The sequence below is a fragment of the Lytechinus pictus genome, chromosome 15 (assembly GCF_037042905.1).
Source record: "Lytechinus pictus isolate F3 Inbred chromosome 15, Lp3.0, whole genome shotgun sequence".
Classification (NCBI taxonomy): domain Eukaryota; kingdom Metazoa; phylum Echinodermata; class Echinoidea; order Temnopleuroida; family Toxopneustidae; genus Lytechinus; species Lytechinus pictus.
Genome location: NC_087259.1, coordinates 8,418,619 through 8,437,830, shown reverse-complemented (window position 1 = coordinate 8,437,830; position 19,212 = coordinate 8,418,619). Strand labels below are relative to the sequence as shown.

General features: G+C 36.2%; 1 protein-coding gene across 1 annotated transcript in view; it reads right to left on the bottom strand.

Moving 5' to 3' along the window:
• LOC129277222 (protein sidekick-1-like) overlaps positions 1 to 5,836 on the bottom strand; it is a 55,236-nt gene extending 49,400 nt beyond the window's left edge. Inside the window, exons 1-3 of the mRNA XM_064110657.1 lie at positions 5,830 to 5,836; positions 4,921 to 5,043; positions 896 to 1,049 (exon numbers count right to left, since the gene is read on the bottom strand). Of these exons, the coding sequence (XP_063966727.1) occupies positions 896 to 1,049; positions 4,921 to 5,043; positions 5,830 to 5,836 (284 nt within the window). The remainder of the gene's footprint in view (positions 1 to 895; positions 1,050 to 4,920; positions 5,044 to 5,829) is intronic.
• Positions 5,837 to 19,212: the final 13,376 nt, after the last annotated feature.

Here is a 19,212-nt window from a genome sequence, read left to right as displayed (position 1 = left end):
AAGAAGTGACAATAATAATCTGTTTCTCATCACTCTCTGTCTCGATTTGAGAACACCCAAACAATTGGGTTTACAAGCGACTATTGTCTTGGGGACGGTGGGTCGATATCCTGCCTCGAAAGGAATGAACGTGTCTGGTGCGGAAAGGCAGGGGTAATTGATGAACATAAGTTTGGACAAGAGGGTCATGTGACTCAGTGCGACCAATCGGCTGGGAATGCTCAACGGCTGGTGATGACACTATTCTGACAAGATCACTATCTCTCTGTTTTCCATTTTTGTTATTGTTTTTGTTGGTCAAGCTGCTGAGAGGGTGAGCTCTGCCCGTGTCAGATTGATTGAGGCCATATGTATGTTGCTTTCGTGTATTATTTCTAAGCAACATTTGAGAGAAATTGTGCAAGGGATACTGAGATGAAGAATTGATGGAGACAGAGATGAATATAGATAGAGAGTAACAGAGAAAGAAAGAGATAAAGGGAGAGACAAAGAAAGAAAGATGAGAGGAAGAGAGAAGAGGTTTAAAAAAGGAGTGTGAAAGTGGGGAGGATGAGGGAGAAGAGATAGACAGAGAAAGAGACAGAGAAAGAGACAGAGAAGAGAGGGGGAAGATAAAAGGGATTTCAACAAAGAGATTGAAAGGGGGAGAGGGAAGGGGGAGGGAGAGACGGGGGCGGTGAAAAAACAGAAAGACAACCGTGAAGAAAATTGATATCAAGGGAGAGAGAAAAAGGGAAAGAGGAAGAGGGAAAGAAAAGAAGAGCAGAAAGACAAATGCAAAGATGATGGAGATAAAAGAAAGGGAAAGCACAAGAGCAAGATGAAGCATGGAAAACATTAGGAAATACTTATTACATGCCTATACACCAAAAAATAAAAGCAACTTATTTTTTACCCAATGGTAGTCCGTTCATCTGCTGTCAGCTGTCGGCCATCTTTGGACCAAGTGATAATTGGTGCGGGGTCACCCTCCGCCACACAGGTCAAACTCAACTCATTACCCAGAACCACATCAGTGCTGTTTGGCGGACTGACGATGTTAGTTCCAACTGTTCCAAAATTTGAAAAAGAAGACAAATTAATAGAAAAAGTACCCCCAAAAAGGGAAAAGTAAATTATACAAAGCTTTTTAAAGAGTGAAAGACAGACAGACAATCCTGCAAAAATAATGTCTCAATCAATCACTTACATTGAATGGAGGCTTGAAATATAAAAAACCTAATCCAGTGTGTGCCAAGGTACATTTGTCAAGCAGTTTTCTTATTTAAATCTATTTTATATATAAAGAATTACCTTATGTTAACAGCAAATCATATTTCTACATAAAAATTTTTAGTTCTGAATAATTTGCGTACTTAACAAAATGCAATCCTTGATATTAAGAATGGAGTTCTTTATTTGCAAGGAAAGGGATAAAATTAGAAACGGTTTGCCATATGAACGTTAGCATACGCTTGCTGTTAAATGTCTAGGTGTGACATCGCCCTCACAACATGAACACACAGTGTCTTATTCCCGAAGGCGATACCCATCCCAGGCTATACACATGATAGGGAGTTTTCACAACCACTACACAGACGCTTTCTGGAACATAGAGAATCTATCGTCAAAAGCCCTTCATCACAAAGCAGCCTTTGTCGAAAATCTGTGAATCAAAACAGCAGTGTCGTCCTGGACTCTGGACAAACAACACTTTTGCCATTTTTCATGAGTTCTGCACCTTAGGAAGATCTCCTGTCTCAGTTTACAAAGTTTTGACAATGACCTCTAATCTGTTCATTGTGATTTGATGGGCATTTTCAATAGATTTTACTGTGTTGTAGAATCTGTCCCTCTAGTAATTGCGAAAACTCGCTATTGCCACCTTATTGTCAACTTATCAACAACAAAACCCACCAATATAGAACTCTATTGTTTCCTGTATAGTTATCAAGACATCCGGCCTCGGATCAGTTTTGTCACAAAAGGAGGTAGAAAGTGAGACGTGATGATCTTAAAAACAGGAAGTCTGTTTTTAATTGATGATGGAAGGAACACATGGATTCTTGCTTAATAAGTTATTAGACCTTTATAATACAATAATTCATTTGTAGGGGCTTATAATCATCCCACTGTTCTTACACTCTTCTTTAAAAAACAAAATTGACAATATCATTTTGATTTCATTATGAGTGAAGTTACTGTATAATAATTAGTGAAATCTCCATGAATGTATTAGACTGAATGTACTAAATAACTTTATAAGCGTACATCCACTGTATGTACACTTCTTTTTGTTTGGGAAGGAGGGGGGGGGGGAGGTAGGGCTTAACAGTCCTCTCAAATACATAAAATAAACAATTAAATACTTGAAATCTTACTTGCTTTGACATTTTGAGTGAGAAAAATTTGATAAATGGAAGGTCCCTGATTATCCCCAAATTATTATTTTTTTTTTCAATAGTGAAAAAAAAAAAAGATTTGCAAATGATTCTATGTTTACGTAAATTATGAACATTTGGTGTCAGATTGGGACAAAAGATCTACATTTTGAAAATGCACGGCTGCTGGCCCCACAGTTCCTTTGTTTCCACCTTTTGCGATATGTACAGTTATTTTTTTGTGGATGTCATTCAATATACAAACATAGAGTTTTACTTATCTATCTCATGAATATGTTTGGTCATTATCATATTTGCTCTTTGTATACATGTACATTGCATGTACTTTTCATGCATGTACAACATTTTGCTGATAAAGTGTTCCGTCCCCAGAGTGGTCTTAGATTAATTTTTGTTAATGTAAAAAGAAAAAAAATGTCATGATGTTGCAGCTTGCCTCAAACTTTAATCCTATTTACAACCGTGTCTATGGGGAAGTCATTCACATTTGGTATTGGACATAAATGTCAAAACAATCCTTTCAAACACTTCTTAAATTTGATTGATGCTTCTCCACCTCGGAAGTCAATCCAAAACAGAGATTGATGCCACAGTCACAATAACAAAGCAGACTCCAAACCGACTGTCTGTATGCCATTTGAATCAGTGTAATAAATTTGCTTGGTCAGGGTTCAGTTTTGCCTGGTGTGACTGGATTCAAATTAAGTACATGTAGTGCTTGGAGTTTATTACACTAAGAAAAGCAAAATATTCCATTCTGCATAAAGAATTGAAAAAAAAGTTCCTAACAGAATGGGTATTATCATTAGATCGTTATACAAAAACACACAAAAAAGGGTTGGTTAAAAAGTTATCAATTAACAAGTGTTGATCAAAACTCCAATAGATGTTTAAAATTTTAACCAATAGTTGGTTAAAATCAGGATTTTGCCCAATCATTGAGCTTTTAAAAAGTTGACCAATAAATTAGTGAACAATTGTCCAATAAATACATTTTATTATGGTACTATTTTCTTAGTAATTTATTAAAAAAAAAATCATCATGCACATGCATGTACTAGGCATACTATCGCATAACATAAAATAAATTAAATTCTGTTACTTTTTTTACTTGTCATCTGATTACAATTCCTGTTTAATCTAATTCTATTCATTCAATGCAACTTATATTTTAGGCCTCTTTTTGGATAGACTTGTTTTTTAGGATTCATATACTTTTCAACTTATAGTCGGTACAAAAAATACTTTTATTCTTTAAGATACTGTACATGTATATAAATGAATTCAAATGATGAAATGGTCTCACAGATTCATTAGGAAGTTAAAAGAAGATTCCTGAAGTTAAGGGCAAATGTGAAAGGATCTTCAGGAATTGGAAGTGTGTGGAAGGATCAATCAATCTTTGATGGAAGTAAGATTAATCTTTTGCGGTTGTTCCAGTGCCAACAATAATTTCACGGCAGGTAGGACTTTATAATTTGTCTGCTTCTTCAACCATCCGTCTCCTCTTTCCACATGCCAAATAAAGAAAATAATAACTCATGAGTCTGAGCCATCAGAATTTCTCTCTTGACACCCCTCCCTTACTTCATCAACAAGGTTCCATGACATTTGCTCTGGCGACAATTGCTCCGCTGTAAATTCCACGCTCTAACGGAATTACCAACTTCAAACCTGGATTTAATACTATACCCTATCTTAAACCTAACCCTAAACGTAACTTAAACCCTATTGCAACCCTAACTCTAACCCTACATCTTAGACGAAATCAAGCTTGGAACAATTGTCGCCAGAGCAAATTTTGTGTCACCCATCAACATACATGAAGGGCAGTGGCACAGGGACACCCCCATGCTCTTCCAAGTAGTGAAAAAAAAAAGAAATAAAACATATGAAGAAAAACAAGAAACAAAAAAGAGAATAAGAAGAGAATCCTAGGTCATGTAAATCTGTACTATGACATTAAATTAAAGAAAAAGAGATTGCCTTGAGGTCATGTTGCCCCCGCCCTCACAGTCAAAATATTACACCTCCACCCCCGTATACATGTACAAGAATGGAAAGATGATTCAGTTAAAGTTAAGTGCTAAAAAGTTGCAAAATGACCACCCCCCTCCCCATTTTCAAAGTAAATTACAATTTATACACAAATGCTAGAAAGAATAAAATGATGTGAGCACATTTCATAAATTCTAACTTTCCAGGTCCTTCCCAAGTTCACATTTTCATATACGTAACAATTTGGGTGCAAGCCCAAGAGGACACTTAATCATTAATTCTCGAAATAAATAAAATCAAGACCACCTAAAACACCGGCTTCAATTAATCATTTTCCATGAACTTCCAAAAAAAAGAAGAAACTTTTATTGACTTAAAAAAAATACAGTATCCAGTGGGAACCATGTTAGATGGAAACAAACACCTTTTGTTTCAAATTCTCAGATTGAATAGGTGTTTTCTTTTCTATTTTTAATTTTTTCTCCCAATAAACAGCAGTTAAAAGAAAAATCCTATCCCAGAATGCATCGGATGGACATACCTGACACTGTAAATGTTGCAGACTGTGATGTCACCTGCCGAGGAATGAAGTCATTGCTGGCCACGCAGAAATAAACCCCCTCATCTGATTTCATGGCAGCAGAGAAATAAAGGTCTCCTTCACCTGAAAAAAAAGTATGGAAAAATTTAAATTTTATCATTTCAATCAATACTAAAATTTGCTGAATATGTACCAATTCAATTGTATTTCAAGCTTGCAAAGTCATATTTTTTGCATAATGCAAATTCTACATGCAAAACTGATTTATTGTAAAACTCTGCTTCTCAGCTTTGCCTCTTCATATATCACCCAGAATTAAACTAGTCCTAGCTAGAACCTTGCTGTTATCTATAGTCTTGATTATATCTAAATAAATTGAATCCTGTATGCTGATTGGTTTAAATAGCATCATGTGACCAAACATATTCTCACTATTTTGCGATGATGTCGAAAATGAAACGCCCACCAAAGAAAATGTGCTATTCTGTGACTATTCCATCATTGATGTCACAGATCATGCAATCTCTCAGTCACACGGGTCGGCAAGTTGACTCTACCGGGCAAGTCAGCGTTCCGCTGAGCGTTTGGTTTTGGGAAAAGTAGATCAGTCTGCGCAGCGCGCTATTTATATTTAAGTTCAGATCAAGAAAAGATGAAGTACGTGTACAAGAGTACATTGTTCTACCTTATTAAATGTAGGATATAAAACAAATATACCAGGCCTTTATTTCGAAAGTGTAGAGGAAATCATTTATCCTCGGTTGTACTGGCCAAATTACTATTTCTCCCTCGGAAAACAATTCCCGCTATACTTACTCAAAGCCTGGTATATTTGTATAATATGCCCAGGGCCCTGTTGCATAAAAGTTACTATTATGGTCACTTTGCCATCCAATGGTATCAAAGTACCATCCATGTTGCCGAGGATCAACAGCCAATCAAAAGCAAGGATTCCGATGCAAAGTTACCATAATGATAACTTTTATGCAATGGGGGCCAGATGGTATAATTTCCACTTTGCATAATCATTACTTTGCACTTTGGTTCATTAACAGTTCATCAAGATGCATAGACTAAGTGATGGAAGCCAAAGGGTCATTGCTTCACTGATATTTCTTATTTTTATGCTTTTTGACATAAAAGTAGACCTGACATCAGGGTGAACCTCCCATTACAGACTTTCTTAGAAGGATGGAAAAAAAAAGAAGGAAAAAATTAAGATATTTCTAAAACATACACACACAAAAAGAAGAAAAAAAAAACCCATGCAGATACCTTTTAAGGATATATACCGGTACATTGTAGTTCCTGAAGATCTTAAGTTATGAAATGGAATGATATGAATTTGCAATTTTGACCCTGCGCCACTTCAGCGATGACTTTGCGGAACGTCCTGTTAAGCAAACACACGCCAGAGCCCATAAAGACGTGAATACTGCGTTCTGTCCAGGCTCTTGCAGATTGCCTATGACAGAATCTATCATTCACATATGTCAGAGTTAAACTAGTCCATATCACTCTCGAACATCATTTTTTTTTTACTAGAGCAGGTCCAGTGCGTCTGTCCTTTTCATTTGCTTTGATACATAAGGAATTATTGGGGATGTATCTCCAAGGGCTCGGGCAAGGTCAGAAGGTGACAGAGGTACGAATTTAAAGATAAATTCCAGTTGTGGGGACGATCTCAAAATGACTTTTTACAGAATTTAATTTACCAGTAATGATCACCAAAGTGTCTGTTTGTATGATAAAAAATATGTGCCAAAGGATTCTGGAAGAAATTGTGTAATTGCTGAGAAATAAGCAAAATAAGCGCGGATTCTGTCACTTCCGTCGGGTCTTTATTACAGCAATAATAATACACTGTCCCACGTGTGCCTATCTGTGTTGGCGATCTTCAGTGTGATAGTTTTTTAGCTTAGATATTATGATTTCACAAAGTTCAGTTTATGTAACTGTACCAGATCTAGATCCACGATGATATAGTAATACTTAACCTTGGTTTTACAGACTTTCTCACGAAATCAGTATTTTACTGCAACTACTGTCATTTAGCTTTAAAGGATAAAGAACATGTACATGTAGTTGCGGCAAACAATTATTTGGTGATAAAGTCTTTAAAATCAAGGGTAATTCTCACCAGAGATCTAGATCTGGTGGGTGTTTCATAAAGCTGTTCGTAAATTTACGAACGACGTTACGAACGACTTTACGCACGACTGGAACATGTTCTTAGGTCATAACTCAATTACATAGGGATATCACATAGTACAAGAAAGGATCACCAGTCGTGCGTAAAGTCATTCGTATCTTACAAACAGCTTTATGAAACACCCACCAGGTACATTGCAAACTCAACTATGTGAAATGACAAAATCTTAGCTCAAAACCGACAACTCTGATAATCACTAACACAGGAAAGCATATGTGGGATTTTGATATTCCTTGGAAAAACACTCAACATTTAATGGAATGCCATTTATATTTTGCTCAATTCTCAGAAATTACACATTTACTTCCAGAGCTATTTGGAACATTTTTTATCATTTATACCTGTACAGGTACACATACTTGGGTTGTAATTTTATTAGATTCTATTCAGACTCATTTTGAGATTGTTACCCTATCCCCTTCTCATTCATCACAAACTCAAATTCTAGCTATCCTCAATTTTTACAGAACAAAGAAAGGGGAGACCCACTTCCCATCCCCTCCCAGATCCCCTTCTCATTAATCACAAACTCAAATTCTAGCTTTCCTCAATTTTTTACAGAAGAAGGAGGGGGAGGGGGTCTGAATCTGAAAAGCAGAGATTCAGACCCCCCTACCCCCCCTTAGATTGTCTTCTCCTTCATCATCCCAACCCCATTCTTACTTTCATCACTTTTTCCAGTACTACCTTTTCGGCTTCCTTCTCCGTCAATCGTTTGGGCAAAACAGATCTTTGGTAGACCCTAACTCATTTCCTTGCTTACATCTTAGATATTTACATGTAAGAAGGAAGAATGTCATCCTCCTCTCATGTTCCTCAGTCTCTGACGGGTCATTCACACTGAACAAAAACTTTGGGATTGATTGAAAGTTTGGGGATTAATTAAAATCAAAAGTGTTGGACGAGGATATATCAAAGTTTGATCATTCAGATTCATTAACAATGGAATTGAAATTTTTTACAACAAAGAAGAAAACCTCACAATATACATTGCTAGCTTTATGCATCATAAATAAAACAAGAGGTTCAACAACTATTCTAGAACAAACCGAAAAAGTTTTATCTAATTTTCATGGTAAAAGAGTGTTGACTGAATGCACTTCTAAATATAAAGTAATATAAATACTTAATTCTAAATATTTATACAGGAAAAAATAGTACACAGTGTGTGTGTGGGGGGGGGGGGGGAGATGAGGCTTTTTGCCCCCGAAATGTTCAAAAGAGACTTGGAAATTTAAAAAATGGCCCCAGAAAATCCCCACTCATTGCAATGTTAAGCTTATCCAACGTAGCAGATTTAGGCAGGGGGTTGCAAAAAGTAACCTCCAAAATAAATGCTATTATAGTTCATATTTTTTAAAAATTTGAAATCAAATTAGAAGCTCTGTATTGCATACCAAGACTAAAGAGTACCATCCGGGACACCTTAACATAAAGCTTAAAAACCAATCATTTGGCTGAATTTTATGATTTATTCCAATGAATAATGAATAGGATCAATTGTAAAATGATCAATCGCTATGCTTTATGTAACAGGCCCCTGGACTTTATCCAGAACACTATCCATGTGTTGATTTATATTTGCCATCCATTTTCATGTTGACATTATTGATTTTACATTTTCATTTTTTGCAGTGTGAATGGGCCTATATTTGTGCATGGAATCTAGGGCAGGGATTACCAGCTTCCTTCACAAAGCTAGAAAGGTAATGAGTAATGATACAAAAATCAAAGTCCATGAGTACATGCCATTTATGGGGGTAAACTCCACATGGGAATATCGAAACAAGTTTTCAGAAGGTCCATGTAACTTGGGTGAACCATGACTTTTGTGAAGCAAAAGAGCTTCATCACAGGAATTGATTGCTATCTCTTAGAAGAAATAAGTTAAAAAAAAAATCAGAATGTCACTCCTTTTTCAGTAGAAACAAAATATATTCTGAACTAATTCTTTCGATTATCAATCTTTTTTATGAAAAAAATGTCAGTCATTTGGCTGAAGTTAAAATATTGTAGGTGGGCTCGGAAAAAAAAAATCCCATCAAACTAAAGCACTACATAATTACACTTTTAAATAGCGGATGAAAATGGTTAGAAATTGCCATATAGAGTCAACTGTGCCCAGGTAAACCTTGCATAAGTTAAACAATCACCTAAGTTGAAGGTGGTTCTGAATCATCTTTTAAATTTTATTCTTCTTATTAAAAAAAAACATGTGAAAAAATGAATGCTCATTGAATGAACTTTTCTATCAATAGCAAAGCTTTTATTTATTTTTAAATCAAATACCCAACCTCTGCTTAACCTATAGAATTAATATAATTTATTAATTCTTTTCCTCACCACATCTTTCATAGAGATTAACATCAGATTACCCTGGTGAAATATATCTCCAGGAAAATGTATGGAAATAGGAAAATCATTAAAGGAGGAAGTCCTGTTTTTTCCATGAGATGTGTCAGGAATGTGGAATGTTTAGTCTTTTATCCTTATCAGTGGCAACTGAGAGCCACTGGAATGGATGCCCTCTTCATATTTATTTGATAACTTACACATTGATTTGTAACTTTGTGTTTCAATGTAATTGTCCATAAAAGTGTTTATATGTAATATTGAGAATGATCCAATGTGTGGATATTAATCAATAAATTTTGAAACTTGAAACTCATTTGCCTCAGTGGCCCTCTCAGTGTCTTTAACTAAGTGGCTGGCCTGCCCATTTGCCTGCCCTACCCTCTCCCTAATTCACTTTACCCAAACTTGTCATTTGCATTGAGTAGCATCCCCTCTCAGTTTTCAATGAAATCCCCATTTCATTGAAACTCCTAACCACCCCCTCCCCTGCTCAATCATATTTCCCAAACAAAAATTATGTTATCACCCTAATACATTTAGTTCTCCATCTATGTGTATATGATATCAGTGAATATATATACAGCCCTCACTCAAGTGCTCTCTTGCTCTGTTTCTTCTCCAGTCTACCCCCACACCCCCTCTCTTCGCCCCCAACCCTACCCCTCCCTGGCTATAACATTAACATCTAGATAAGAACATTTCATGCAGATCTGACTCAGCGAGTTATCTGATCCAAGAATATTTCCTTTCTTCCTACACTGCAAAGTGTAAGATAGATCCAATCAGTGTATACTTCACAGGAAATGTCAAATGTGCTAATTGCAAGAACATTTAATACAGCTTGGCAAATTTCACTTAACTTCAATAATCTACTGTAGTAGTGAAAAAAATTTCAACTGGAATTTTTAACACAGAGATTTAACCAAAGATTGAGAAGATACAGTATTAATATCTTTGCCAACATGATATCTGTTGAAAATTGGCACATGCATGTGTAATAAACTACACAATTTATAATTTTGCAAATAATTATAAAAAAGAGAAAGGAATTACAAGACCACTTGCAGATCAAATACCACTAAACTAGCCCCCCCTGAGCACTATTCATTCCATTTTACACAGTACAAGAACTCTCCACCAGGGAACTTAACCGCATGTTCAAAAACATAACTACTGGCCTCAATTTGGCATTCAAAACGGATGATATGAATGGAAGCGATACATGTATCTAGGGTTTCTGATATCGGAGGTTCTGGTACAAATTAATACGAGGAAGAGCAAAGAAGAGATAAGATGGCAGATTATGATGGGTTTCCCCTATCACAAACCCATACCCATCCCTTTTCCTTAGATAAAAATACCGGTATATCAAAACTCAGGTTACAGTAAACTGGTTTACAGGTTGTCAGTGATCATGTCAAGTTGATCATTGAAACAACTCATGTAGCCAGGTCTTTCCTTTCTTCTTTCTTTCTCCCACTACCCATCTCTCTTTCTCGATACGTGTCTCTTTTTACTTTCCACACGTTCCCTCCATCACTCTATTCCTTCTACCCTCCCTTGTACCTTTTCCCTCCTTCTGCTTTAAGGACATCAAGTCCCTAATATCCCGATGCTGAACTTGTAGACTGTATTGAATGAGCAGCAAAGTTAGAGGAAGAAGTCAACGAACCTAAAAATGTCAGCTCCATGTCTTTCAAACAGGAATCCCTAAAGCATTTTTTAATCAATATACCTCACTTATCATTACATTTAAAAATATTCATTTGTGCATTGATTTTTGCATTCTTTCTTTCATTCTTTCCTTCCTTCCTACATTCATTCATTCATTATTTCATTCATTCATGCTTTAAGGACACCAAGTCCCTAATATCCCGATGCTGAACCTGTAGACTGTATTGAATGAGCAGCAAAGTTAGAGGAAGAAGTCAACAAACCTAAAAATGTCAGCTCCATGTCTTTCAAACAGGAATCCCTAAAGCATTTTTTAATCAATATACCTCACTTATCATTACATTTAAAAATATTCATTTGTGCATTGATTTTTGCATTCTTTCTTTCATTCTTTCCTTCCTTCCTACATTCATTCATTTATTATTTCATTCATTCATTTCTTCATTTATTCAATTTTTGTTTGAATTTGACCTTATCTTTTATTTTCTATTATTTCAGTTTTATTTTATTTTTATTTATTTATTATCATTATTACTACATATATATATATATATATATATATATTTTTTTTTTTTTGGGGGGGGGGGGGTGATTTTGTTAAAAAGAACAGAAAGAAACATGGTGCCTTCACAGTAGGATTCCTGGTTAAAAGGCATAGCACATACATGTAGTTTTGTATAAAGTGCTTATCAAAATCATACTCTCAATCACTACATGTATCAGCAGAATTAACATTGACATGACAATAGCAGACGAGCTGCAACAACCTATCATCAGTTACCCACCCATTCACATATCCAGCCCCACCTCAATTACCCATCATTTGACAAATTCATTTTCTGAATCACTTCCATGCAATAAAGTAATAGAAATATTGGCTTGTGCTAATTGGTACAGTCATATGTCAGGGCATGGTTCTCATTATAAAAGACAGAAGTTAATGGTTACATTTACCAAATAACAAGCTAACTAAGGGGCGAGGTGGAGTTTTCCAAATTTGTAACAAATGAAACCACTTTTCACTTGATACTTGCCCCGCCACACCATACAGTCGATTTTTGACAAGTACTAGTGTTTGTTTTATTACCATATCCGAAATATCTTTATAATATTTGTATAAGAGGGAATTTGCATGCAGTTATTCCCTAGGCAAAACAGTCTAGAAAATAATATCTATTTGCTCCTCGCAACAAATGGGAAAATAATTTATTCAATGTTAGAAGCACAAGACCCAATTATAAAAAAACCAATACACCAGAAAAAAACACAGAAAGAACAGGACTCCCAAAAGTGTCATAAAATTCTGATTGAGGATGAGAAAATGTAGAGAATAACTTTTTAATCAGGTGGACAGCCCCAAGGACACTTTCTAGAAAATTTACCCAGCAAAATAAGCATCCTATAAAAAAAACAATCCCATCAACATCTTCATCCCCCTGTAAATGCAATCTATCTACATCTAATTGTATGATTATCTTCTGCAGCAAACTGGTACAAATCTCTCCAGAGCTCAACATTACGGGCTTAATTCAATTCATCATGTAAAGATCACTGCCAAATCCTCGGTGTCAAATATTAATTCAGCAGAGATAAAGAGAAAATCCACAATTAATTACTTTTCTCTCATATTTCAAATGTCAAAGAATAAGTGGTATTATTCTATAATCAATCAACATCTCAAGTTTTTATTCCATTGTTATAATGGGGAATAAAGCACAATACACAAATGAGACCTTTCTGCATTTATGATAAAGAGTAAGCTGAAAAAGATGAAAATCACAACTTCCAAAACAGTGAAGAAAATATTAATCATCTTTCATGTTAGAATACCATTATTCTTTCACTCCTTTGTTTTGATGTAGATTCTTCTCATTCTTCAAGCCTGTTATTTCAATTTTTTAATTTATTTTCTTCATACTCTTTTTAATTTGTAACACATAGCAGGCCTACACATACTGAATAAAAAAGCATCAAGGAGAACCAATGGGAAGAATTATACTGCATAAAAAAGATAAATTTTTCCCTTGAAAATGATGCAGATCATTTTCACTTTTTTTTCAGTCATCAAATTTTCTTGGCAAAAGTAAAAAAAAAAGATCAATGACCAGTCACATCTAAATATACTCCTTTACCTAACACTGACTCGGCAGAGTGAGCCTAAATAGTGCCAAATCGTCCCAGGAAATTGGGAGGATATGTAATATTTCATCTTCAAATTTACAGGTCCTCTGACTTTGTCATGAGATTCAGAGATATGCTGTGGGTATCAGATCCCTGTCTCCATGAAGGCTCTAGTAAGGAGGCAAATTGCAACATTTAATTCCATAGGTGAATAATTTGAATGGACAGGACATCAAAGGATTGAATAAGACCGTTGAATTTACACTTTCCGAGTCTTCCATGAGTTTCAGTGATACATATGAATGTGCACTGTACATGTTTGTTGGTATAGTAGCATTGGATCCCTGTCTCCATGAAGGCTTTAGAAAGGAAGCAAATTGGCAACATTTTATTCCATCTAGGTGAACAATTTGAATGGACAGGGCATCAAGGGATTGAATCAGACATGATGATTTACACTCTCTGAGTCTTCCATGGGTTTCAGTGATACATACAGAATGTACACTATACAGGTTTATTGGTACAGTAGCATCGAATCCCTGTCTTTATGAAGGCTCTAGTAAGGATGCAAATTGGCAACATTTTATTCCATACATACATGTACATGTAGGTAGGTGAATAATTTGAGTGGACAGGGCATCAAGGGATTGAATCAGACCTGTTGATTTACAATCTCTGAGTCTTCAGTGGGTTAGTGATACATACAGAATGTACACTATACATGTTTATTGGTACAGTAGTATCATATCCCTGTCTCCATGAAGGCTCTAGTATGTAGGCAATTTGGCAACAATTTATTCCTTAGGTGAATAATTTAGGTAAACAGGGAATATAATTATAAGGATTGAATCAGATCAGTTACTTACACTCATTGACTCTATCATGAGATAGATTGATACATGTACATGTATGTACATTACATTGGTTGTATGATCAGATCCCTGCCTTCATGGAGGCTCCAGTAAGGAGGGAAATTGGTAACGTTTAACTCCATAGGTGATTAATTTGAGGGGAAAGGGCAAAAAGGGTTGCATTAGACCAGGAAATTTTCATGCTCTATGAATCCCTCAATGAGATTCATTAATACATGTAAATGTTCATGGTTGTGCGATCAGATCCCTGTCTTCATGGAGGCTCAATTATGGAGGCAAATTGGCAACAGTTTATTCCATGAAGCTAATAATTTGAGTGGACAGGGCATCAATGGATCATTTTTGTTTAAATCAGATCAGTTAATTTACGTTATCAGAATCCTTCATTAGATTCAGTGATATATACACTGTACATGTATATTTTCTGTAGTACTAGATCCCTGTCTTCATGGAGGCTCTAGTATGGAGGCAAAGTGGCAACAATTTTATTCCATAAGTGATTAATTTGAGAGGACAGGCCATAGGGATTGAATTAGACCAGTAAATTTACATGCTCTATGAAATTCTCAATGAGCTTCTCTAATACTTGTACATGTACAAGTAGTGTACAAGTGCATTGGTCATATGATCAGATCCTTGTCTTCATGGAGGCTCCAGTAAGGTGGCAAATTTGCAATGTTGTATTTCTTAGGTAAGTAATTTGGGAGGATAGGGCATGAAAATTGTTATCAAGACCTACAATGTATAAATTCTTCTTTCTGAACCCTTCATGATATTCAGCAATACGTGTACATAAATTGATAGTATCATATCCCTGTCTCTGTGTGGACTCTAGTATGGAAGCAAATTGGCAACATTTTATTCCAAAGTCTTTGAAAATTATTCCTAATAATGGTTCAAAATGGTATTGATTCCAAAATAATATGAAAATAAGGGCCAGGCACCACGATAGATGAAGTTCTGATTTCTACATGCAAATGTAAGCAGAGTTTGGGCAAGAAGTTGTTGTATGTACAAGAATTTGTAGCTTTACATTTTTTTAACTTTGAACATTTTTTACAATCAAATTTCAAAGTGAGCCAAGAACTTTAACTTGTAGCCTAGTGGTGATACTCCCAAAGCCCATCTCAATCTGTGTATACGGAGGATCGATGTGGGATCCTTAACTCCCTTTTACCGGGTTTCTCCTTCCCGAAGGAAGTCGCTGAAACCACACCCCCAGGTACTGGCCCGACAAACTTCCCGGCAATTCATGAGTGATTGCTCCGATAAGATGTAGGGTGGGATGAATACACATGGAAAAATAAGGGTTTATACTTTATAGCCATTTGGTCTAATAACAGTTGGTCTAATTGCTATATTTAAAAAAAATCCATGGATATACCCATTTGATCTACTACGAATCTAGTATTATTGCCATGTATTTGGTCTCATCATCACTTGGTTTTAATACCCACTTAAAGGGGAAGTTCCCCCCTGAAGAAAAGTTTGGTGTTTAAATATTATAAAAAATAATCAACAAGTGTTGGTGAAAGTTTGAGGATAATACATGAAAGATTATTATAAAAATTTTAAGTTTTTGATTTGCGACATCATACACCAGCAACTGCCCCATATATGTTATGTAAAATAAAATGCATAAATTTCAGTTTTTTAATGGTTCAAAATGACTAATAAAATATTCCTTCAGGAGTGGGTCTAAAATAATTTGTTGTATACTGAAAGTACAATAAAAACAATTTTCATTTCATCTCTCTTTAGTTTGACTTCAATCTGTCACAGAGAGTGTTATAGTAACAAAGTTGTGATAAGAGTTAAAAGCTACAGAAGTCCTTCAATCTCATTGGCTGATACTTGATAGTAAATTTGTTATAGAAATTGTGCATTTGTTATTTATAAGAAATTTGTGATAACATTTAAAAGCTACTGAAATCCTTAAAGCTGATTGGCTGATAGTATATTTGTGATGGGAATTGTGCTGTTATTGTAACAAGTCTTTATAAAACGGAACCCAGAAAAGAAGAAACTCAAACTTGATTTCAGCAACACACTATCCAACCGGTAGGTTTTTTCACAAAAATCATATGAGACAATAATACCAAGATGATATTGCACTGCAAAAACCCAGGTGTTAATTAAACACCAGCCTGGTATCTATATCGGTCCACACCAGAGAGGTGTTGAAACAACACCGGTTTGGTATTTAAGCAACACCAATAAGTGTAAAACTAATATCGGTTTGATTCTTAACTGGTGTTGTTTCAACGCTTCTCTGGTGTGGACCGATATAGATACCAGGCTGGTGTTAAATTAAACACCGGCGTTTTTGCAATGTGCCCAATTACAGGTGTAGTCACACTGAAACTCATATCTATTACAGCTCGTATTCCACAGACTTGAACAACTGGTTTCTAGATCGGTCACCAAGGAATTCAAGAGTAGAACATGTAGAAAAAGATAAGAGACCTGCTCAATTGGCATGGGAACTGTTCTCATAGAGTCATCGCTAATCCAATCTTTCGTCTGTCTCTCTACTTTGCGCTATGGGGAGAGTGCGTCGAATGCACTTCACAACGCGATGTAATGCCAAGATTCTCAAGAGGATTAGGTTAATCTGACAGCACAACTCAATCAGGGGCCCGTTTCATAAAGGACTTGCAACTGTTGTAACTTTGCCATTATGGCAAGTACCATGGTAACAGGGCTCAGCAGCCAATCAGATTCAAGGTTGCCATGGTAGTTGCCATAAAGGCAAAGTTACAACAGTTGCAAGTTCTTTATGAAACGGGCCCCAGGACTTTATCTGTTGGGCAATGTTAACTCCAATTACCCTGTCGTGAACAATCGGGGCTATAAACAAGAGAAGTAGGCTTGCACTTGGAAAGTGCATCAGACATACTATGCTGCCTTGTCCGGTTTATTTCCAAAGTCGTCTAATGCCAATTCATTCAATTGCCAACTTGTCTACTATCCACATGGTCTTATTGCCAATTCGTCCACTCACCAGTTGGTCCAATAGTCATTTAATCCATATACCATTTGGTCTAATTAGACTATTATGTTTTAATTGTGCAAAACGAAGGAAAATGAAATGGATATTATTAGACCAGCTGGTTGTGAGAGGAAATGGTTAAAGATGAAATGGTGATTAGACGAAGTGATGATTGGACCAAATGGTCGTTAGACGAAATGTTGATGGACGGAATGGCATTAGACTAAATGGAAGTAGACCATGTGGTGAGTGGACGAGTTGGCAGTAGAAGAATTGGCAATTTACCCCTTGTCCTCCCCAATGCAGAGTCTTTAAATTCACAAGGATTTCTTTCAAGTCATTTTCTGCCTGATTTTTCTTGAATGGTAATGCAAGAAAGTAGGCAGCATTACACTGCGTTGCCATAGCTTCTTAGCTTGGATTATGCTTCTTTTTCAACTTTAATTGAGTCAAATTCAATTGGAACTAGCTAAATCTTTCATTTATTCCCTCCAGGAAATTGAGATAATTTTTACCAATCCATGTTGTGAACCAAGTTACCCAGAACAATGAGTTACTAGACAAATTCTATTGTGCTTTACTTGTTGAGTGTAGACTATTGTCAATGAATGCCGGCTGATACTGAAGACAATCTAAGAAATTAACAGATTTGGCTCAAATCATTTAGGAAGGCTAACCCCAGATTACCGAAGTGCCATTCCACAATTTCTGCACCACTACTCCTAAATAGCGGTCAATCGCTGACAGAGACACCAATGCATGACGTCGCTGCAGCGCCAAACCATCCTGGGACCAAGGAAACATGCAATTCAAGCACGACACAAATATTGCTGAAATTGGCTCCTGGTCTTAATTAACCATTGCCCGCAGAGGTGTCTAACAACATGACATGGGTCTTTGGAGTAATGGCGGAAAATCATGATTGCGGAGTCATTTTCATTCGCTCGGGGCAGAGACAAGTAAACATGTTTGCGTTGTGGAGTTGATAAGACATCAAGTTTGGTTTCTTTAATTGGCGTTGAAAATGTTGTTAGGTAAACAGAGCTTATTCATCCATTAAAGCAAGGCAACTGACTATGCAAGTCATAGTAAAGATGAATCACACAATCAATGATTTCCATTTTTTTTTATCAACAATTTTTTTTATTCTATCCTTTTCAGGTTATTTTAGAGTATAACTTCTTAAAGCAAAAACATATGTCAAGTACATGTATGTACATGGACGTGTAATGATTCAACTCCATGTTCTTGGTCAATCTCGGACTTAATATCATCTTTGATAAGGCTGAAGAAAAAGGCAAAATTACGATAACACTGAACACAGCAACAGCTGGCAATGTTGATAATAATAATAATATAGGTATATTTACCCAGGGTAGCCACTTCAGTTTCGAAAACTGTTCTACCAGCGGGCCCTGCTATTATTATTACCCCGGCTTTAGCTGAGCTACCTAGGCGCTCAAGCATTCAAGGAATTTCTTCCTACCGGGTACCCATTCACCTCACCTGGGTTGAGTGCAGCACAATGTGGATGAGTTTCTTGCTGAAGGAAATTACGCCATGGCTGGGATTCGAACCCACGACCCTCTGTTTCAAAGTCAGAAGACTAATCCACTGGGCCACAACGCTCCACATACTAAAACATACATGTAGAATAATTACAGCAATCTGCCTACCTAGTTGTACTTGTATCATAATGAAAAGAGTAATTATTGTAATGCTATTTTGAAAAGGGGAAAAATACATATGACTGAAAAAAAATGAAATGAAAGTTACGAAAGCAGCCAACCATTGCGATTTTCAGATGCAAAGTCAATTGATTAAGAGGTTGAAAATAGGGGCAGAGTTGAGTGACTGTCAATGACAGGATTAAATCAGGTGACAGATGAAATTCAACCATGTGACAGACGTAAGCCAATCAGGACCTAGACGTGGTCCTTCCTTTCCTCTCTTCCTCCCTTCTTTTCTGCCGGTCATTCAATAATTCCCGCTCTAGATCAAATACCCTATGCTCCTCCATATAGAAATATCAAATAGAGAAATATTGACCCATATCTATATCAAAG